The sequence below is a fragment of the Bos indicus x Bos taurus genome, chromosome 23 (assembly GCF_003369695.1).
Source record: "Bos indicus x Bos taurus breed Angus x Brahman F1 hybrid chromosome 23, Bos_hybrid_MaternalHap_v2.0, whole genome shotgun sequence".
Classification (NCBI taxonomy): Eukaryota; Metazoa; Chordata; class Mammalia; order Artiodactyla; family Bovidae; genus Bos; species Bos indicus x Bos taurus.
The window spans coordinates 32,485,949-32,509,399 of record NC_040098.1 but is presented as its reverse complement, the minus strand read 5'-3'; the positions used below and the strand labels follow the sequence as shown (position 1 = coordinate 32,509,399).

At 40.4% G+C, this 23,451-nt stretch overlaps 1 protein-coding gene across 2 annotated transcripts; it reads right to left on the bottom strand.

The window, feature by feature from the left end:
- Positions 1–9,726: 9,726 nt before the first annotated feature.
- On the bottom strand, positions 9,727–22,545 carry ZNF322 (zinc finger protein 322). 2 transcript variants are annotated; one of them, XM_027524700.1, is made up of 3 exons: positions 22,244–22,545; positions 21,375–21,463; positions 9,727–14,178 (listed from the first exon to the last, which is right to left on the bottom strand). In XM_027524700.1, exon 3 carries the CDS (start codon positions 13,994–13,996, stop codon positions 12,788–12,790), a length of 1,209 nt encoding a protein of 402 aa, XP_027380501.1. In that variant the 5' UTR covers positions 13,997–14,178; positions 21,375–21,463; positions 22,244–22,545; the 3' UTR covers positions 9,727–12,787. The 2 variants fall into 2 exon arrangements, with proteins under 2 accessions (XP_027380501.1, XP_027380502.1); XM_027524701.1 differs by having other exon boundaries at positions 22,388–22,545.
- Between the last annotated feature and the right edge of the window lie 906 nt (positions 22,546–23,451).

Below are 23,451 nucleotides of genomic sequence, written 5' to 3'. Positions count from 1 at the left end.
GGTCTACCCCTGGTACATCCCCACCCCATCTCAGTGTTAGAACCGGGAGGGACGTGGACTGTGCCTGCGTCGGTAAGGGACAGACTAAGTCCGACCAGGAAGGAAAAGCTTTTCGTGTAACGTCTGTCTACACCCCCATCTAGAGCAGGGAGGGACACCTCCGGTAGAAAAATGGCACTGGTCACTTTTTTTCTCTCTTACAGATGGGAACTAACAATTCCAGCCTCACTCCTTCGAACTGTATCCTGAAAAACGGATAGATTTGATGCCCAGGGCTTAAAGAAGACACACCTGGTCTTCCTATGTGATACTGCATGGCCACGGTATCCATTGGAGGACAGAACGATGGCCAGTTGGAGGGTCTCTTAAGTATAATACTGTTCTACAATTAGACCAGTTCTGTAAGGAACAAGGGAAATGGGTAGAAGTAGCATATGTGTTGCCCTTTTTCTCTCTGCGAAATACGCCAGACTTATGTCCTAAGGGTATAGATTTGGGCGTGAAACCTTCAGTTCCCTCCTGTCCTCCTACTTTGCCCCCATACCTGGGGCTCCAAGTTGAGCAAACTGAAAGCCAGAGAACCCCCCTCAGAAGGGTTGCCTTGGTCTCAGTGGAAATCCAAACTGGGATTCAAACTGCCCACATGGAGGTCCAAACAACTCCTGTCTCAGTACGACCTCAGACTACTCTGGTTTCGGTAGAAACTCAGACCATCGAGGTAAGAGATGAGATGGAGGACAAGAGACAAAGAGAAGAGGAAAAACAGGTTTCTCCAATCTATCCCTGGGATCATACGCGCAGAGCAGCCAGAGAGACTGAGGAACAGCCACACAAGCTGTTGCCTCTTCATGAAACACCCACTGGGAGAAATTATCAGTCTGTGAGAGTTAATAAGCCTTTCTCTTATCAAGAAATACAAAGAATCAAGGAGGATCTGGGAGACTATTTAGAGGACCCAGAAAAATATATTAGAGCTTTTAAAGGTGTTACTCTGCTTTATGACCTCACTTGGAAGGATGTGATGTATATCTTGGGACAAACACTGACTCCCGAGTCAAAGACTCCAGTTTTGGGAAAAGCGGTTGCTTATGGAGATGAATGGCTTGGTAATGAATCAGTAGGGAAGAGGGAGAACGAGATAGCGGCCCTCCCCACTGGGAATCAGGTGGTCCCAACTATAGAACCAGACTGGGACTACAACACAGCTAAAGGAAGATGGGATCAGAGTCATTTTGTTAGATGTATTCTTGAAGGACTTAGGCAGGCACATTCTAAGCCTTTAAACTATGGCAAATTGGCAGACATAGAACAGGAGGAGAAGGAAGCTCCTGGTAAATTCCTAGATAGACTGAGAGAAGCCCTTACAGATTCACTGAGATTGATCCTGAAAGAGAAGAGGGGAAAGTGATCTTAAAGGATAGATTTCTCACTCAGTCAGCTCCAGATATCCGCCTTAAGCTATTAAAACGGGCGTATGGACCAAATCAGTCTTTAGATACTCTGTTACACTGGCTCAGACAGTCTATTATGGTAGGGAATATGAGGAAAAGAAAGAGCGCAAAGGCTATGAAAAACGTTCTTAAACAGCCTAAGAAAAATGCCCAGAGGGGCCCAGGTGAAAAGGGATGTGTTTGCTATTACTGTGGAAAGGAGGGGCATCTCAAGCGGGATGGCCCTCAGGCATCTAAGCCGCCCCCGGCTCCATGTCCGGTCTGCAAAAGACCACACTGGAAGAGAGACTGCCCCCGGAGGCATAGGTCTCTGGGGTCGGACTCTCAAGACAATCAGGACTGAAGGTGCCTGGGGGTCCCCACACAAGCTCCCGTCCTAATTACACCTGAGGAACCCGGGTATTAATAACTGTGGGGGCCAATCTGTCGATTTCCTTTTAGATACTGGGGCAACTTATTCTGTGCTTACTGAAGCCCCTGGCCCACTTTCTTCCCGATCCGCTTCTGTAATGGGACTGTCTGGACGAGCCAAAAGGTATTATTTCAGTTATTCTTTATCTTGCAACTGGGATTCTGTGCTGTTTTCACACGAGTTTCTGATTGTGCCAGAATCTCCCTCACCCCTTTTGGGAAGGGACATACTGAGCAAGGTCCATGCCTCTGTTTTCATGAATATGGAGCCCTTCCTTTCTCTCCCTTTAGTTGAACAAAATGTAAATCCTAGAGTATGGGCTGATGGAAAATCTGTGGGTCGAGCACAAAATGCTATTCCTGCAGTTTTTAAGCTCAAAGACCCACACGTATTTCCACGTAAGAAGCAGTATCCACTGAAACCTGAAGTTAAGGAAGGGTTAAAACCCATCATTGAAATTTTAAAGGAGCAGGGACTATTAATTCCCTGTAACAGTCCTTGCAACACTCCTATTTTGGGTATAAAGAAATCAAATGGTAAATGGAGACTAGTTCAAGATTTATGAATAATAAATGAGGCTGTAGTTCCTTTACACCCCGTGGTGCCTAATCCTTATACTCTATTGTCTGAAATTCCTGAACGAGCCAAATATTTCTCAGTAGTCGATTTAAAAGATGCCTTCTATTCAGCGCCTTTGGCGGAAGAAAGTTAATTTCTATTTGCCTTTGAAGACCCTACACAGCCAGCTTCTCAGTTAACCTGGACAGTTTTGCCCCAGGGATTTCGTGACAGTCCTCACTTATTTGGACAAAGTTTGTCACGGGATCTACAAAACTTTAATAGCTCTGAAGCAGTGGTGTTACAATATGTAGATGATATTTTGCTCTGTGCTGAGACAGAGGAAGCTTGTTCGTGAGCCTCAGAAGATTTCTTAAACTTTCTGGCAGATTGTGGTTACAAGGCATCAAGAGAAAAGGCTCAGCTTTGTCAACAATCGGTTGTTGTCTTAAAATGTTAATTATGGGAGTAGAACTGGTCTTTACAAGGATGTATCTTGCCTGAGGGACAGTATTATCTTAAAATGTAAATTATGGGAGTAGGTCTGATGAGGTCTTTACAACCTCCAGATATTCTTTGGATTATATAACTTCATTGTTAACACTAGCAAGCGGGTACTCTTTCTGCCCCCTTCTGATGCTTATGTCAGAAGATTTCTCTATCTCCTTTATACTTTAATAAAACTTTATTACACAAAAGCTCTGAGCGATCAAGCCTCATCTCTGGCCCCGGATTGAATTCTTCTCCTCCGGGGGCCAAGAATCCCGGTGTCTTCGTATGATTCAACAACAACCTTTCACTAGTGTTAACATCACCTAGGAACTTGCAGGGGAGAAGGCAATGGCAACCCACTCCAGTACTCTTGCCTGGAAAATCCCATGGATGGAGGAGCCTGGTAGGCTACAGTCCATGGGGTCGCTGGGAGTCGGACACGACTGAGCGCCTTCACTTTGACTTTTCACTTTCATGCATTGGAGAAGGAAATGGCGACCGACTCCAGTGTTCTTGCCTGGAGAATCCCAGGGACGGGGGAGCCTGGTGGGCTGCCATCTCTGGGGTCGCACAGAGTCGGATGCGACTGAAGCGACTTGTCAGCGGCAGCAGCAGGAACTTGCAGGAAATTTACATTTCAAGGCACCACCCCAGACCTACTGAATCAGAAATATGTTTCAATAAGCCTCCAGGTCATTTGGATGCTGGTTAATCCCTGGTGGCTCAGTCGGTAAAGAATCTGACTGCAATGCGGGAGACCTGGGTTTGCTTCCGTGGGTTGGGAAGATCCCCTGGAGAAGGACATGGCAACCCACTCCAGTATTCTTGCCTGGAGAATCCCCATGGACAGAGGAGCCTGGCAGGCTATCTACAGTCCATAGGGTCTCAAAGAGTCAGACATGACTGAGCACATGTTTGAGAACCACTGCTGTAGTCCATTTTCCTGCCTTCAAAGATGACCTTCTCATGGTATGCCACATAAAGAAAAGATAGTACATGTTGGAAGACAGACTGCTATGTCTGAAAATTTCCTCTCCCAGTAGCAACATTAAATTTCCAAGAAAGTAAATCCTTTCATTCCCATGCTCAGTTGTGTCCAACTCTCAGTGACCTCATGGATGGTAGCCTGCCAGGGTCCTCTGTCCATGGGATTCTCCAGGCAAGAATACTGGAGTGGGTTGCTGTGTCCTCCTCTAGGAGATTTTCCTGACCCAGGGGTCAAACCCAAGTCTCCTGGCTTTCCTGCATTGCAGGCAGATTCTTTACCCACTGAGCCATCTAGGAAGCCCACCTTTTTCAGTACCATTGAGTTATATCACTCTCCTTATCAGAGACCTCCACAGGTTCCAAACTGACAGAAAATCTAATGACAACTATTTCTTTTGGGGTTCAGGATACTGTGGAAGAGGTTACTTTCACCATCTCAAGAAGTTTTTTTTAAAAAAACAATTCCTGAGAATTCTACTCTTTCATCCCCAAATATTTCCAATGTGAGAGTTTGGCTCAGGTTACTATGCTCATAAAGAATAAGCTTTGTTCTCCAAGTTGCCCCTAAATTTTCAGTTCATTCCTTAATTCCAAATGCTAAAACAACTACATCATCCTCATGAAATCTATTTCATTAATAGACAATATGCTCCCCACTCACTAAACTCAGTCATATGGTCTCTTCAACTGCTGTCAGAGCAGAGTGCTGAACTGGGACTTTAAGATCCGACAGATCTGTGGTTGAATCACTGCTCTACTGCCGACAGCACCATTATCAGGAATCGTCTCTAAAAACAATTCTATAGTGAGACTAATATCATCTCTCAGGATGGTTGCAAAAACAATAACAGATTATAACTCAACATAAAGCTTAATCTAAAATATATGAACTCAGGAAATACAAGATTCGACCATCTTAATCATTACCATTATTACACTTATGGTAATTAATCATATTGTATTTGCTTGCTACACATCCATAACAAAGTACCAAAAACTTTGGAGGATTAAACAATCAAAACTTACTGTCTCACAGTTCTGAAGGCTAGAAATGTCAGATCCAGGTGTCAGCAAAACTGATTTTTCTGAAGGCTGCAAGAAAGAGTCAGTTTCATGGCATTCACCTCGCTCCTGGTGGTTGCTGACAATCTCTGCTCTTCCCTGGCTTGTAGCAAATAACCCTGATGTATTCCTTCATCTTCACATGGCAGTTTCACTGTGTTTGTATCTTATTTTTCCTAATTTCCTCTTTTTATAAGAATGCTAGTCATTTCCATTAACACTCACTCTAGTGACCTTATTTTAATTAACCACATTACCTTTGTTAGGACCATATTTCCAAATAAGGTCACATTCTGAGGGACTGGGACTTCAATATATAAATTTTGAAGAACACAGTTCAATCATTGTGTTAATTATTTGATGTTAACACAAATTAATTTGTGTTAATTAAAATGAAATTAAAATATATTAATTTCCATCTTTATTTTTATCCTATTATTTTGTATAATGACATTTTCTAAACTAGTTATAGGCCACCAAAATGTCTTAAGTTTTAAAAATACTATTTTAAAATTATTTTTAAATACTATTTTAATCAAACAGAACTGTGCTTTACATGGGGTTTAATATGTCCTTTCCTAGGGGAAAATGTCTTGAATTAATTAAATAGTTCCATGAAGAAATTCTCTGAATGAGTTTTAAAATAGTGCTCATTCAATAACAAATAACAAGAATGCCTTATATACATCTATCCTTTAAAAAGAACCCAAAACCTAGACAAGACTAATATTATTTAAATTTAAATATGGGATGAATTAAGGTAGGCCAAGTTAAGAAGATAATATATCTATTGATTTGAAAGTATCTAACATAGTATAGGTTTCCATCCATTTCTACCTCACTGAAATCAAAAAGGTGTTAGAAATTTTGTAATCTAAACTTTTTCCAATCTTACCTTCTGGTGATCCCCAAGAAGATACAATAGCTCTGGCTGAATAAATAAAAAAGCTTAAATTCCTTTTATTCCCCCCCCAAGTTAAATTTCTTAGTCCACAGGGATTTTGTCCCTTGCCTTTAATTACATTGATGAAGTTATCTTCATTTTTTTCCAAGGTCATCAAGGTAATTATTCCTGTTTCCAGCATAAGCATTGTTTTTTACACCAGGTAGTGGAGAATGATCTCTTTCTTTCATCATTAATAATATAAACTGCTTGAAATATTCACCTGTCTGATTTTAAAAATCTTAACAATTTCTCATGCCTGTATGTCAGTGGTTCTCAACCTTAGATACTTAGTACAGTCTTTTGAGGAGACTCAAAAAAATGTTTTCTCGGATTAGACCCTTCTGGATTCATTGAAGCAGCATCTTTTTGGAAGAAGTCAGGCCTTATTATTTACAAAATCTTCCCTGTTGATTCTACTGTGAATGCTCTGTTCTTCCCCTTTTAATAATGCCATCTTGGTCTTCAGATTTTGTTGTTCTCTATTCCACAGCAAAACCTGTTTAATAAGCTTTTTTCAAGTATCATATTTCCTTTGTCAGTTGACACTTCTAGATTAAGCTACTAAAAACCCCCAAACATGTTCATTTTTCATTAAACAGCTTTCATATAATGCATAGGCTTGCTGCCAGAAATAATTTACTCTACTATGGCTAAGAAAAGAAGCAACATTATTTGCTAACTCATCAGCATAGAGTTTGAGATGATTGCTGAGATGATGAGGGATTTTCCTTTTTGTACCTCTTTTTAAATTATTATTTCTTGGGGACTATTTTGAATGTTCAAGATGGCCACACATTGTCTTAAAATAGACATCATCTAGACATCATCAATAACCATTGGTCTCTTTTCCCTTAATAGCAATGATTCAGATATTGGGCCTTCACTCAACAGTCATTACATTCTTAGTTCTTTCTTTGTACATCTCCTCCTAAAATTGCCTGCCGGACCCTAATAGAAATCTTTAAAAGTTCTGATTCAAATGCCTAATATTCATCCTCAATTGTGCAGTTTGGGGAGATGTGTTAGTTCCTCTGATCACCAGGAAACATGGAGTCATATCATTTCCTTGAGAAGGACCCCAGGAGGCAAGTCATTCAGTAAGCACTCAGAAGCCCCAGTAACACAATGTGTAAGAATAGTTGAAGACCTCTTCCCTGTAAGTGACAAATGAGGGATACAAAGAGGCTTATCAAGATTCTACCTACTTCATTTCATCTAAGTCCATGAAGTTACTTTGTAGCTGATTTAGATTATTGAGCAAGTTGCTCTGAAACTGGGCTTTGTGATATCAGATTCAATGGTGCATAAAGTATCGATGTTCAGTAAAGATGCTCTATTGAGACTCTCAATTCTCAGGGAAAGAACATTGAGAAAAACCTCCTCTCTCTTGTCTGTATAAAGACTTAATGCTGCACAATGGAACACAAAGAATGGCCATTTGAAAACTGAGCTTCCCTTTAAATATTGGTTATCTTTTGGCCCACATTCCATAAACTATGCCTGCCCAGTAGAGTGCTCTATCCATGGATATTGTTCAGTCATTTCTGATCATCAGAGAATAGATACTAGGGAGGTTAGTGATAGGAAATGAATACTTAGAAATAGAGGCAGTATAGATTTTAAGCTGGTGAATTCTGGAATAGGGGGAAGAGAAAAACTAGCAACCCAAACTTAAATAAAAGGGAATGAAAGGACATCTATAGTTTTTTGAAGATGTGAGGGGAAAATCTTAATGAAAGAAATAAGTGAAAAATCCATAGAGAGATAAGGAAGGTTCCAGAGGTTGTTGGAGAGAATGAGCTTGATGTTAAATGAGCCAGGATATTTATTGCTTCAGGAGAAGAAAGGCAGGATAGAGAGATTTGAAGTGGTCAGGAGGGCTCTGGCTACTGGAGGTTTTTCTCAGTGTAGTCGATGATCTTATGGGGATGGTGGTGGTGGTTGAATAGGGATGGAGAATGAGGCCTGAGAGCGTGGGCTTATGACGTTGACAGAGAAGCCAGGTCACAGCAGCAGTGACAGTTCCGTACAACTCCCTTATCAGTCCCCTGCCCAGTCAGAACAACTGATCTGGTTTAAACAGCCTGTTGGCAAACCATGATATGGCCCTACAGAAGGCAATGGCACCCCACTCCAGTACTCTTGCCTGGAAAATCCCATGGGCAGAGGAGCCTGGTAGGCTGCAGTCCATGGGGTCGCTAAGAGTCGGACATGACTGAACGACTTCACTTTCACTTTTTCACTTTCATGTATTGGAGAAGGAAATGGCAACCTACTCCAGTGTTCTTGCCTGGAGAAACCCAGGGGCAGGAGAGCCTGTTGGGCTGCCGTCTATGGGGTCACACAGAGTTGGACATGACTGAAGTGACTTAGCAGTAGCAGCAGCAGCCCCCAAACAAACTGCCCTCGTGTGTTCCAAAGCAGCATCAACTTCTCCACCTGGGAGACAGACTCCTTTTAGAAGAGGTCCGGGAATCGATAGTGAGGAGTTCCACTTGGAATTCTGTATAAAAGACTTCTCTTTGTCAGATGTATTAATGCAACTTTTTGAGCCAGGAAATTAAGACCAAGATTCTCGGGTACAAGAGTGTTGCAGAGAACTTGAAAGTGAGTATAAACACCAGGAGCTACTCCACAAGTCTTGTCTTTTCTTCACTAATTACCAGTTATTTGATGTTATCAGTCACTACTGTTAGTAGGATCCCTATATCTCTATTTTTAAAGTGTTCTCTGCCGGGTGGAAAAGGGATTCTTTCTGCAAGGGTTAACAGCCTTCAGGCTCCCTCACTTTTAAGTTCAAGTCTCCACTTGGGTAGAGTAACAACACAAGCTAACGTTTGGGGCGTGAAACAAGAAAGCTTCAGTTGCATTACAAATCCGCCCCACCCCCGTCATCTCGGAAGCAATATGAACTATTTCAACTCCGGTGGCATGTGTGTGTCCTGGGAAGCACCTTTCCCTTCTTCTACCCCAGAGACAGTGTGGCACCATCCCTCCTCTACTTATTTGTAAGGGATGTGACTAGAGTTTTTTCCAGAAATATTTTTCACCACAGCCCAGCATCACTTTAAGTGGGGCGCAGGGGTGGGGGGGGGTGTGGGGTGGGGGGTGGGCAGGGAATAAGCATGAAAGCCACAGGCCTTGAAATTGTACCATTGTCCCTTCCCCTTTTCACCAATCCAAATTTCAGACAACCCAAACTGTCTTAACTCTTATTATTCTTTTCCCACAGTGAGACCCCCTTAAAACGCTGGGACCTATTCTGTGACAGAGCAAATAGATGTAAACTGGAGCAAACTTTATAATGGGAGGAACACCAATGCCATCATTTTTGCCATCTCCAACAAATGATAAGACAAGGTGGGAGAAAGGTACAACTGGAGTCATATGTGGATTCTTCTTACTGGGAATTGAAAGTTCAAAAATTGTCCTTTGAGGGTGTAGCTTACTCACAGTTTTGCTGGCTTCTGAGTTTTAGCCCACATATGGTTAGTTTAAGCTATTACTCCTCCCTACACTTGGTATGTAATGCAGTGGGGAGGCTCCAATAGAATGCAAAGTCTACAGCAAAGACAGTAATCCCTTCCAGGTTTCCATTCACCCTCTTTAACATCAAAAATTCCCAGGATCCTATTTTTTAAAAATTCCTGGAATTCAAGCGATGGTCCAATGGCTAGTGTCACCAGCAGGCCTAAGGGTCACATGAATATCCACTTTATTCTTTTCCCCTAGCTTTATTGAAATGTAACTGACAAATAAAATATAAGGTATTTAAAGTATACATGATGATGGCTTAATATATGTACACACTGTAAGGATTCTTGAACATCTGCTTTATTGTAACACAAATGAAAGGGAAACGCTTTTTCTGAGTACAGTGGAGGCAAAGATGGAGTTTTCAGAACAATGTTTTTATTTAAGAATTAAGGGAAAACAAAAACATGAAAGCATAGGAATACACTGACTGAATACAAGTGTCTTGTTTGGTCTGAAATCTTGATAAAAGTTCCTCTAACTACTTACCTGAGGTAGATTTAGGTTGGCACTGTCTCAAGAGAACCTCCCTCCATTCCAGAAGTTACCTTCTAGTTTTGGTTACAGGCTCCTAAGTGGTCCTCTCCAACCTCAGGTTATTCTATATGAGTAATACCAACACCCTTTTTTCCCCCATGGTTAAAAGCCCTCAGACCTATTTCATACCCTCAAAGTTTTGGTTGAGGGATGGTCCATCCTTAATTTACTTAAAGACTAGAGACAATTACCAGTAAGATTAGTTGAAAGGGGCAGGTCATTGCCCCACCAAAGTTAACAACTGTGCCCTTCTCCAAGTTCTAATGACTAACAAGTAGCCATAAGGACTAATTTTCATCACCACCAAGCCATACATCCAATACTATTTTAAAAATTACAACTGTCAAATATATACTAGTGACAGGCATGATTTTCATCAAAAAGAAACAAATATATCTTGTGTGTTTTATCACACAGAGCAAGTTTTTATGGTGTAAGAGCTAATGAAAATTACTAAAACACATCAGATCAAATAAACTTCCAGGATCTGTTTTCTAAAAGAAAGAAAAAACAGCCTAGAATCAAATTCCTTATCACTATGTTATATCCTCTGACCCTAAGATTATCAAGGTCACCAACCTGTCATTAGGATCAAAGCTTGGAGCCATACGCAAGGTGGCAGTCTAGCAGCTGGCCACCCCCATGAGTCCAAACACCAATGCTTCTAGAGTTCAGGATCTGCTAAGATGTATCAGAGGACCGCAAATATTTATTCACCAGTCTACAGTACCAAAGACTGTAGGACTCCTAAGTATTTATATTAAATGTCTTTTAATCTGAGGGAAGGGGGGAAAAAAACCTCACAAGCATGCATTTATAGATCCCTGAATTAATTAGTGTTTCCAGAGAATGTTAAAGGTAATCATAATTATACTAAATTGGAGATAAGTGCCTATCCTGAAACCTCTGATGAATGCCAACTCCTTTTCCCTTCTAGCATTTAGAATCCTATTTTACAAGCCAAATGTACACCTTATATTGTGGTGACTTGTCTTTTCCCCAGAAATAAAAAAGTATTCTCTTTCCTTGGCAGAACCAAAATAAATGAAAGGTATATCATTATGAGGCTTGGATTTGCTATAAACAGGATGATGGAGTGGGGGGAAAAAGAAACATTACCAGCTTTTTAGTCAGGATTCTTAAAATTAGTCGTTTCTCCATTAATAACGCATCAGTATGTGTTTTACTCTGTGCTGACTCAGACTTGAGTCTGTCAGCCTTCCCTTAAACACTTTGCAAGGAGTTGATTGAGTATATCTTACCATTGAAAGAAACATGATAAATGAAGTCACAAAAATATGGCAACTAGCAAAATCATAATGATCATCCTGGAATTTGCACTTCTCTGTTGATAACAAACAAATCTCTAAAGCTGAAATTGCAAATACAAGTAATAGTCCAAAAGATATTTTAGGGCAAGGACTGAAGGTATGCCTCAATTCACACCAAGTAAAATGTTGAACATTCTGCCTTATTATGAGGTTGGTCCTCCAAAGGGGAAATTCTGGGGAGTGTTTTGATCTAGGATAACTACTCCCCAGTTGTTTAGTTCTTTTCACAACCAGCAGAAGGTTCCCATGCTGGTATCAACACACTAGTCCCCGTTCTACCCGAGAATTAGAAAATCAACAGAGGCAAAGTCAATGTACTTCTTTCCCCAACAGTAACACATGCCACACTTTCTATCTCAATTACAGTCCTTCCTTTTATTGGAGTTCCAAATTTTAAAAACTGAAAGTAAAGCAATCATTCAGTGGTTCAGATAAAAGAAAAGCATCTTTACCTGAGTTACCCATCAGGCCTACTCTGACCTGCTCTAGCTCTTCCCAGAAAACGTTTCTGGGAATCTAAACAAAACGGTTTGCATGTCGACTCCATTAAAAGTCATCTCTACTACAGGGGTCAACTAACTATGAGAACAGTTCTTCTCATACCTATTAAATGTACACAATCGAGTTAGACCTCTTTAGAGGTCTACAAAATGCTCTCCAGAGTAGTTTCTTTGGGGCCCAATAAGGTAGAGATTTCCTGCAAGGATTTTTTTCCCCCCAGACTTAGGGTTATTTATAGGGTCTTTCACTTATACAAGTTCCCTGGTGTACAAGAACTGATCATTGACAGAAGTTTTTCTCATTCTGAGAATTCATAAGGTCCTTCATCAGATTTTTTTTTTGGCGGGGGCGTGGGGGGGGGTGGTGGTGGGGGGGGTGGCGTGGGTTGCAAACCCAAGAAAGCTCTCCACTTAATGCTTTTGCCACATTCAAGGCAAATACACAAATTTTCACCTGTATGGCTTCTCTGATAGGTAACAAAGTCACAGTTATGTTAAGAGGCTTTTTTCACAACTGTTGGGGTTTCTTTCCAGTGGGGCTTTCTGATGTCCAATGAGGCGTGCATACTGTCTGAAGCACTGTTTCACAGGGCATTAAAAAAATATCATCCTCTGATCTGAATTCTCTTGGAACGAGGAGAGGTGAGCATTGCTAGATAGCTTTCTCACATTCACTGAACTTGTAAGTTTCCCACCTGTATAAATCCTCTTGTGGGTGATCAGACATGAGCTTGGACTGAGGTTTTCCAAAAACTCAGGGCATTTGTAAGGTTTCTCACTGGAGTGATTGATACGGTTCTATAAAGACAGCTCTCTGGTCAAACCATTTCTCAAGTTCCTACAACTGCAGATTTTCTGGTCCCCAATAAAGTCTGAGCTCTGAGGAAAGTCTGAGTTTGAGTTCTCCATCTTAAATGAGTTCTCTTACATTGTAAATACATCTTTTTTTTTTAATGGTATAACAACTTCTTGTCTGGTCAAGACATCTGTGAGGCTTCTGATACATTGGGAGGGCTGAGCTCAAGACCTTTCTCAGCCACATTACAGATATATGGTTTTTCACCAAAGTGGATTGTCTGATGTTGAAGAAGGGCTGAGCTCTGATGAAAGCTTTTATCACAGACACTGTACTTATAATGCAACTCCTCTGTCTGAGTTCTCATTTTCTGTTGGGCAACGAAGTCCATGCCTAGGAGGAAGCCACTGTCACATGCAGACCACTGATGTGGTTTCTCTTCCATGTGAATTCTTTGATGCACAATAAGGTCTGAACTACAGCTGAAGCTCTTCTCATATTCAAGGCATTTAAAAGTGTGAGTGTGAGTTGCCTGGTGCCTGATGAGGTTGGCACTCCGGGTAAAACTTCTCATACATTCCAAGCATTTATACGGCTTCTCACCTGTGTGGACTCTCTGGTGTACAATAAGGTCTGATTTCTGGCCAAAGCATTTCTCACAGGCACCACACTTATAGGGCTTCTCCCCAGTATGTACTCTTTTATGAACAATGAAGGCTGACCGGTGTCGGTAACTTTTCTCACACTTATTACATTTGTAGGGTCTTTCACCAGTGTGAGTTCTCTGGTGGCTAATAAGATCGGATTTCCCACTAAAAGCTTTTTCACACTCCAGACACTTAAACGGTTTCTCACCCGTGTGAGTTCTTCGATGCCTTATGAGGTTTGTACTTCGGCTGAAGCATTTATCACACTCACTACACAGATAAGGTTTCTCGCCTGTATGGCTTCGCTGGTGGACAAGCAGATCAGAGCTCTGACCAAAATTCTTGCCACAGATATCACATGTATAGAATTTTTTACCTGCATGCGTTCTCTGGTGTCCTGAAAGGGCTAAGTGGTGCCAAAAGCTCTTCTCACATTTGCTACATTTATAAGGTTTCTCATAACTGTGGATCCTCTGATGTGAAATAAGATCTGAGCTTTGGATAAAGGTTTTCTCACACATATCACATCTATAAGGTTTCTCCCCAGTGTGGGTTCTCTCACACATAATAAGAGCTAAGTTTTCACAAAAGTTTTGCTCACGTTCAAGGCACTCGTATATCTGATCATCTATTTGAGTAATCTCATGCACATGAATAAAAATCTTTTTACCCTTCTGAGGGCATACATGATATATTTTCCTTTTTTGAGTTCTCTGATTATATCTCTCTTCTGAAGTGTACATTTTCTATGGCTCTCTCCTAGGGAGTTTTCCACTGGTCTTCCTGACCCATCATTTTCTTCACAGTCATTTTCTCGATAAGAACTTGAAAGATACATCTGTCTTAGGCCTTTCAGTCATGAGCAGTTCCTCTTTACAAGTTTCCAGCATCACATGCACTCGTTCCTTATGTGGTATTTACAACCCTGTTAGACAAAGAAGAAATATTATTTATATTTCCATAACTAAAATGCTCACAATTAAAATTGCTGTAGAAAAGACAGAATTTCTGCATCAAATGCCACAAGTGCTCTACGTTTTACAGGGGTTGACAGCAGTGGTTTTTCTCTAACTAAAACAAATCAGCAACACATACATGGAAAGTACCAGAAAAAATTGTTTCTTTAATCAACTCAAGTGATCTCAAAACCAGGATTCCTCCTCTTCCCTTGGTTCAACTGAGTAGTCAAGACATCTAATAACTAATATGCCTGCTCTTGAGGAAAACAACCCAAAAGGGACTATGAATACCTGTGCAGTCCTTTCTGTAGAACGTTTGGAAGGAAATGGTTAATGATTATTAGAATTCTCAGTGTAAAGAGAAAGAAAAGTTTCTCTTACTATCATCCTAGCTGTGTGATGTCTGGCAAGTTTCTTAATCACTCTGTAGCTAGTTTTTTCATTTATAAAATGGATGAATGATGGAAGTTAACCTCACATCATTGAGTTGAATAATAAGTTAATCAGTATTTCATGGTAAGCATTCTGTGTTAGCTCCTATAATAACTATTATGATAAAGGGATCTAAGATTCTGCTTTGATATGATCATAAGAGCACAAACCTTGCTCAAAAAGAAAAATGACTGTAGCTAAAAGCCTGGGCTTCAAATCTGTCTTTAATGCCAGGCTTTTCTTTGTACAGTGAAGAGATATGGAACAGGTTTTCTTGTTTTTAGAGGGATGCACATGTATGGAAATATCCAAAGATTGAGCATCTTAAAGAAGTCCTTATACACAGAAAGATCACAATTATATAATTCTCCTTTATAACATTATTGAAAAGGGCCCTGTGCTCAGAGTCTAACCACTCTACTCCTCCTCCCCAGTAAGGCAGACAATCACATCTTCAAATGACTGGGAGATTAAAAAGGAAAGACAGACAGAAGAGAGACATTGAGGTCTTGCTGTTGTTGTTGTTTAGTCACCAAGTCGTGTCCAAATCTTTTGCAACCCCATGGACTGTAGCCCACCAGGCTCCTCTGTCCATGCAATTTCTCAGGCAAGAATATGGAGTGGGTTGCTATTTGCTTCTCCAGGGGATCTTCCTGACCCAGGGACTGAACCCTTGTCTCCTGCATTGGCAGGCGGATTCTTTATTACTGAGCTTCCTGAGGTCTTTCTACTCAGGCCCTATCTTTTGTAGGGCTACACCACTAGATAAGTTAAACATTCAAGCCCAACAGGAAATACAGGAATATAGACTAACACTAAGGAAAACAATGGGCTGATTCAAGGGAGAAAAAGATAAAAGTAATAAGCTATTGTATTTATCAACTCGGAGAAGGCAATGGCAACCCACTCCAGTACTCTTGCCTGGAAATCCCATGGACGGAGGAGCCTGGTAGGCTGCAGTCCATGGGGTCGCTAAGAGTCAGACATGACTGAGCGACTTCACTTTCACTTTTCACTTTCATGCATTGGAGAAGGAAATGGCAACCCACTCCAGTGTTCTTGCCTGGAGAATCCCAGGGACAGCAGAGCCTGGTGGGCTGCCGTCTATGGGGCTGTAGAGTCGGACACAACTGAGGCAACTTAGCAGCAGCAGCATTTATCAACTACCAATGATATACTAAAGAAGAAACATGAGAAACAGAAGGGAAGAAACACCATTTTCCATATCCTTCACACTTACTCTTTTCAATGATCATTTCATGTTTGACCTTCTCATATATTCAAACCCCCTCCTCTGTCACCTAGGGAATAAAAACTGATGACTGTGCTTTCTATTTTACTGAGAAAAACCTAAGGAAGGAAAAAAACAAAAACACAAAAAACACTTGTACGTGCTCCCACCACAACAACCAACCTCTTGCAAGTGTGGTCATGCACTCCATCTTTCCTTCTGTTACCATGGATGACAAACTGCCCCCGCTCAATCTAAGGACAATCTGTTGGTCGGGGTACTGGATTCCACCCCCTTTTCACCACAAGGACATCACTCCTGCAATTCTGTCCTCTCTCTCCTGCAATACCAATTTGTTCTTTACTACTGAATCATACTAATCAGCAAACTAGCTGTTACCGCTCCTAAAACAAAAGCACCAACAAGAAACTTCTCTCAACCACTTCATCCTCAAGCTACTTTCACTTCTTTCTCTTTACAGCAAAATTCCTCAAAAGAAATCAATCTGTTCATTGTCTTTAATTCTTATCTTAAATCTTATCAAGGTTTCTGGAACATACTACAAATACTCACTTTCACTGCTCCAACAAAACTGCTCCTATTAGAACCTATAAGCCCCTAGGAAATCTGACTCCTAGCTACCCCTCTGACACACTTCCCTGCTCTTCTCATCTGTACTGTATGCCAGGCATCTTGCTCTCCTTGCTTTTGTTCAAACAATCCAGGTTCACTTCCATTTCAAGGTCTTTATGCTTGTAAGTCTCTCCCTGCTAAAGTGCTCATCCTCAAGATCTTCAAGGTTCCCTTTCTCATCTCACTCTAATCTTTGATAAATTGTCATATTCTCATTAAAGCCATAACTGACCATCCTATTTTAAATTATGACACATCTCCATCCCAGATGACCCACACATGCAACACCCCTCCTCTCGTTTCATGTCTTATTTTTCTCCGGACAATGTAAGCCCCTTAAAGGACAAGGATTTTAGTTCATTTCATTTGTTGCTGTTTCTCTAGCACCTGTGACAGTGTCTGGCACAGAGCAAGTATGTTCACATATAATGAGGTACTCTGTAGCTGTGAAACAGGATGAAGGTTACTTTTCTGAACTGATGTGGGGCAGTTTTCAGGATAAACTGTAAATTTTAGAAAGCACTGGTGTAAAACAGTATGCTATATTTTCTGTAAGAATGAAGTAGAACTTAAAAAATTACACATGGATCTATGCATTTGGTCAAAAAGAAACTCAGAAAAGACAGAACTAATGAGTTTGGTTATTACAAGGCAGATGGAAATGGGATCAAAAGGACAGGAAAGTGAAACTGGTAGCAAAGGGTGAAGGAAAGAGAATCATACGCTTCTTTAGTACATATTTTTGTAAAAACACACATTTTAACTTTTTAAACTGTTACATTTCACATATTCAATAAATAGAAAAGCTAGGGGAGAAAATAATTAAAATAGAATTCAAATAAAATTCAAATAAAAACAAAGAAGTCTGTATTTCAAATTAATAATAAAACCACCCAGGAGGGAAATAACTCAAAAAATTCTGCAATACAGTATTAGAATTATATAAACTCAAACTAAAGATAAATAGAACTACAAACAATTACTGAACTATAATTAGTAGGAGTTTTCCCCCATGTTGGTAAAGGTTCACTACTTAATGCACAGACTAGGAATGACAAAATAAGTAAATATAAAGGCAAGCAGATGTCTCACTGTCAGACAAGGGAGTCAGAAACATAGAAAAGCGAAAGGCTAGAATGAACTCTGTATCTACAGTGTTTAACTGGAATTACAAGTATCAGTGGGAAGTCAAAGTTTTGAAGTATACACAGAGAAAACAGAAATGTTAAAGTATTTTTCTTTTTGGTCTCCTAATGTCTGCTGAGAGATCACAGAAACAATGAAATCCCAGTAGTAATCAGCATACCAAGCACTCAGATTTTGGTTTCTAAACACCATTTCCCACTGAAAGTAACCAGGGCTCACTGGAGAAATGGCTAATTTCAGGGTTTAGAAAGTACACAATGAACCTGGTACATCTTGTTGTTCCAGAAAACAAGGAAGTGCTCAAAGAGTGGTGATAATATGCTAAGAGGACCAGAAGCCTCACTGAAGGGGCTGCCACTACACAAATCTGCAACAAACAACATCAAAATAAATACTGACAGTAATAAATTAGTAATACAGTAAGAATCGATGAATCCATACTCATTTAAAAAGTGAATATAAAAGGGAGAAGGGAAAGTTTTTTCCTTTATTAAAGAAGCCAACAATTAAATGTAGACGAAATGATGGAATTAAAAACATCACGTCTAATCAAAAGAAGAGCAACAATTGTTTCAGGCAAAAATACAGTGGATAAAAAGTTTTGAGAATCAGGATATTTACACAATCAGAATATATCTCCCCACTAGACATTTAATAATTACAAAGACAAAAAAAAAGTAATTTCACAGAAACCTGGAAGATGCCATCTTAACTAATGATCAGTTAACGTCATCAGTAACAAGATAAAAAATTGTCTCCTAATATGATACAAAGAGAGGAACAGAACATTAAACATTGTAACCTGAATCTCATCAGGAGGAAACTCTAGACAAAGCAAAATTGAAGGAAATTCTGCCAAATAAATGGCTTAAACTTAAAAAAAAAAAGTCAAAGTTATGGAAGACAAAATCTGAGGATATGTTCCACAATAAAGACATGACAATCAAAGGAAACGGGTGATGGTGGATTGGATCTTGGACAACAAAAATAACTCTTCTTTTCCTAAAATGACATTAGTGGAACAACTGGCTAAACTCTAATAATGTCTCAAGATCAGATAATAGTATTATATGAAAGTTAATTTCCTAACTTTGATAACTGTAATGATAATAAAAGAGAACAGACTTGTTTTTAGGGAAAAAAAATTAAGTATTTAAGACAGGCTTTTTCAACTAGCATTCTGGGAAAGAATGAAGCCCTATGGAAAATGATTTGAGTAACTATTTTTTTAATTCTCTCAAAGATGCATATAGCTAGCAGCACTACATGGGAGAGAAGTTAATTCATTAAATACCTATGACTTTAGGATTTCATTCTCTTAGGATTTTAGGGCTTAGCATGTCTTAGGACTTTAGGACTTAATTCTCTCATCATTTGAGATGAGGCATGATGTTTGTAATTTACTCTCACAAGGTTCAGAAAAAAAATGTACACAGAGGTACATGTATGTACAGAGGAGTAAGTAGACAGACTCATAAAATAAATACAGTAAAATGTTAACATTTAGGGACTGTGGGTGAAGGGTGTATGAGCATTCTTATATTATTTTACAACTTTTTGTAAATATGAAATTATTTCAAAATTTAAATGTATCTTATCTTGCGTTTTAAAAACATGGGAGCTGAGAGTTGGTATACTATGCTAGCTGAAGTTGAATGTTCAAACCCTGGAATCAGATTTTGGTTCGAATTCCCACTATGTTCTTTTGTAGCTATGAGAACTTGGGTAAGTTACTTCCTTTAGCTTTCATTTCCCTTTTGATAAAATAAGGAAAATACTATTACATGTCTTAAAGAGCTGCCATGAGAACTAGGATACTGTCAATAAAGGACCTGGCTCAGGACCTAGGTGCTCAATTAATAGATGCTCAGTAAATGGCAGGTTCTATTATTTTCTTAATTCCATCTTCAGGGTCACAAAAACCCTACCATTTCTTGAGGTCATCCTCTGTGTCTGTGCCTGTCTTTTACACACAGCCTTGTTCAAAATGCATTAAAATAATTAACTAAGTAATAAATAATGAAATGACTCAATCAGTTAATGATTAATATGAAGATTATGCAAAAACTAGAAAAAAAAAATTTACAGAGAAATGTTAGAAGGAAAAGGAAGGCTTCAGAATCACAGCTATGTAAAACTCTGGAGTCATGCATACAGCTACTATAAGACAGTGGCTTTCCAGGAGTTCTATCTTATTAAAATGTGTACTACTGTTATAGTCAATAGGAGAGTTAGAGTATAAACACAATTCTGAGCGTGGTCATAGCCTGGTAAATGAAGTATAATATTCCTTAATTTTATCAGTTCAGAGTGTATATTTGCCCTAAACAGCCAATAATTTGTAGGGCACCAATGAAAAAAATTAAAAATAAGGAAACCATTTTCTTATTCATATTTGAGTCTTTAAGATGGATGTCAGCACCTAGAAAATAATATACAGTCTGGCTGTCAAAATTTAAAGTAAATCATGATACTTCCCCACTGAAAAATACTGTAACTGTTTCTACCACACTAACAATAAAACCTAAGATTCTCACTATACCACCTAACATAGTTTTTCTGCCTCCCATAACACATCAGAATCTTTACACTTGCTTTATCTACCTAGAATGCTTTTCACCCAAGGAGTTTGCTCCTTTATTTGACTCAAGTCTCTGAAAATTATTTCCTCAAAAAGAGGCACATGTTGGCAACTTTAACTAAAATAGCTATGTCCCCTTAGCATGTATTATTTCTCTCCAGAGCACTTATCATCCAACTTTGTGGTATTTTATATCTGTTCATTTGTTTCTCTCTCCTATTAGAATATAACTTTCATTATGGTTAGGACTTAAGTCTTTTGTTCATTGCAATATTCCTAGTGTCTAGAATATGTCTGTTGAATGAATGAAAAATATGAATGAATATCTGAACCAAAAAAGAGTCATCATTATCCTCTAAGCCTCAGTAGCAATCTAGGCTAGGCTAACAGCCCTGGCTGTTTCAAATGGCAAACCAAAATATATCCTTCAAGTCTCAGCTTCAGAGTACCCTATGCTAAGAGGTTTCTCTTATCTCATTCTAGGAAAAGACTGGTTCTCACTTCATGGCTAGGATTGGAGTGCACAGAACAGGCAGGCTGGCGGTAAGAGTCCAAGCAGACAGGCTGAGTGTAGAACTTCAAAGACCAAGGCCATCCTTACAGTTAAAGGATGTATGGGACAAGCAGATTAAAGTCAATAAAGCACTATCTATTAATGCTTAATGTATCAGTCCCCAGGCTAGGGATTATCTCATTTATTTTTCAATGATTACATGGATTATTTCATTTCATCTTTCCAAGATTGTAAAATAGGTATTATGAGGAATGTTTGTACCTTACAGATAGAAAAATGATACTCGGGGCAGTTAAATAACTAAGAACTCACAGCTAGTAAATAGCAGAGCCAGGATGTAAATATCCATCCTCTGACTCCAGGGCCTGCATTAAGTATACTGTCTTTTGGGGGCTGCAAATCAATCATGAAGGAATAATTAAAAGCCTATGGTGAATAAGCATGTTGGAAAGGAGTAGAAAATACACTAACATTGGTAGGCAGGGTTACCTCAGGAGCTAAGAAAGGGTCATGATCTTCTTTCCAAGTATCTTCTCCCATTTCTTCTTGTTCTCCTCCAGTTTCCCTCACGTGTCCCCTAAAACTCCACCATTTATATGGAAACACAGTTTGCTATGCTACTTACCGTAACAAGAAAGACTCAAGACTGTCTTCCTTTTGGCTCCAAAAGGTCTCCAGTCCACAGTTATTAACAATACTCAATTCTTGCCTCTCCTGGAGAAAAAGTCAAAAATGTAGAAATTTAAAATTTTTGTGAAATTTTAAATTTTTCTGGCGCTGGACATCTAAAAATCGGTTCCCTTTACTTCCCAGTCTGGTCAGTATCTTTCAATCATAACTTACCTCTTCCCACCTCTCCTCACATTGTTTTCTCCCAGAGAGCTCCAGACAAAATATTGAGAGTCCTTCTGGGTAATGACTAACTTCATAATAAAGCCCTGAATCCTGTTCTGCTTGTTTCAATTTTTCGCCTCTGCTAAGTGTATTATCTTCACTTAGATCAATGACCCATTCTTCTACCACTATAAACCTCCAGATGCAGTTGACAAGTGCATATGACAAAGTTGTATATAATGTCGGTTTCCAATAATAATTATGGGATGATTAAACCAGATTCTTCTGCATACAGACTAGATGAAACATAACCGATCTCTGCCTTAAAGATGGGGATGGGTGGTGGGTGGAGAACTCCATTCAACGTCCTTGTTTTTTTTTTCCCCAGAGTGCAAGATAAAGATCGCTTTAAAAAGTGCCCGGCAGTGTTTACTATTATTATCTCCAGGAACCTTAGTACTATGCTTCTCTTCTTTCAACTTTTCATTGACCACCTTTCAGTCCGCCCTCAGGGGGGGTTTCAGATCCTGCACCGTCGAGAGGAACAGAGGCTGCTCCTATCAGGCAGAGGCCGAGGAGTCTCCAGTCCCTCCGAACCCCTCCACATATCCCTGGGCCTCGCAGGCCATGCCCCTCCCAAGCCCCGCGGGCCGCGCTTACCCCGGCTGCAGCCGGCGCCGCCCCTCTGCCTGGGAGGGCACTTCCGGTTACTCTCCGGACACTCGGGGTTTGGCTTTCCCTGCGGCCGCAGGCTTCGGAGGGTGAACCTAAGGGCCCACCTTCGGGAAAAGAAGGAAAGCAAACCTGGGAGGCCGACGAGAGCCAGGAGCATCCTTCTTTGCGCGGCTCGGCGAGGGTAGCTGGGGCCAGGCCATCCAGTGTGCGATTTAAGGGCCAACAAGGCCAGCTAGCTTCCCGAGCCTTTTCAGCCTGGCTGGGAAGCGGCCGGCGCAGCCCCGCCCCCAAGAATCACATGATCTCCCCGGTTCCGAGACCAGGGCGCTCCATCCCCGGCCTCTGGGCCAATAGGGACCGAGCCTTTGAAATGGGGGGCGGGGCCCTGGGGCGCCTGCGCTCCAGGGACCGTGGTGTTCCGGGGGCGGAGCTGAAGAGGACTGTACTTAAGGGTACTTTCTGATTCTGCGGAGGTATGCAGGGTGACTAGAGGACCCCACTGCCAGCTTGTCTAGGAAGAAGCAACCCTGTGTATATTACAGTTTCCGACTTCTGTTCTCTTTCTTCAAGGCTGTTGAAAGAGAACTGTAGGCCAGAGTAGCGTCACAAGAGATGGACGCCTCCGACCCTGGGGAAAACACCCGGGAAGGATCTGAAAGAAATTGAGGCTCCCAAAGCACAGTGGAAGCGTTCCGTCACCTAAGATGTGGCCAGAGAGATGGATAAAATGCTTTAAAGAGGGGGTAGTGTTGGCTTTTTGTGGGTACAGGAAACTGCAGAGGAGGATAGATCTGCTGTGATTGTAGGATGTTTCCCAGTCCTTTATGATTGTCTCCAGGGCTGCAATCAACTTAAGTAATCACATGTTTGGGCTGGAGCAGAAATGAGTTTTCTTTCAGATTGAAGTAAATGTATCTATATCTACATCTCCCCCTGCTCAGTTGTTCAATGAAAAAAAGTTTCGTAAAAGCCCTCAGACATCAAAGGGGAAGGATGAGTACTGGGAATATAGAGAACAAAGACTTGAATTGGGAGAACAATACTGAGATTAGGGAGTGATGAGAGCATCATCAGTGTCTTAACACTCTTCAGTTCAGTTCAGTCGTTCAGTTGTGTCCCACTGTTTGTAACCTCATGGACTGCAACACGCCAGGCTTCTCTGTCCATCACCAACTCCTGGAGTTTACTCAAAC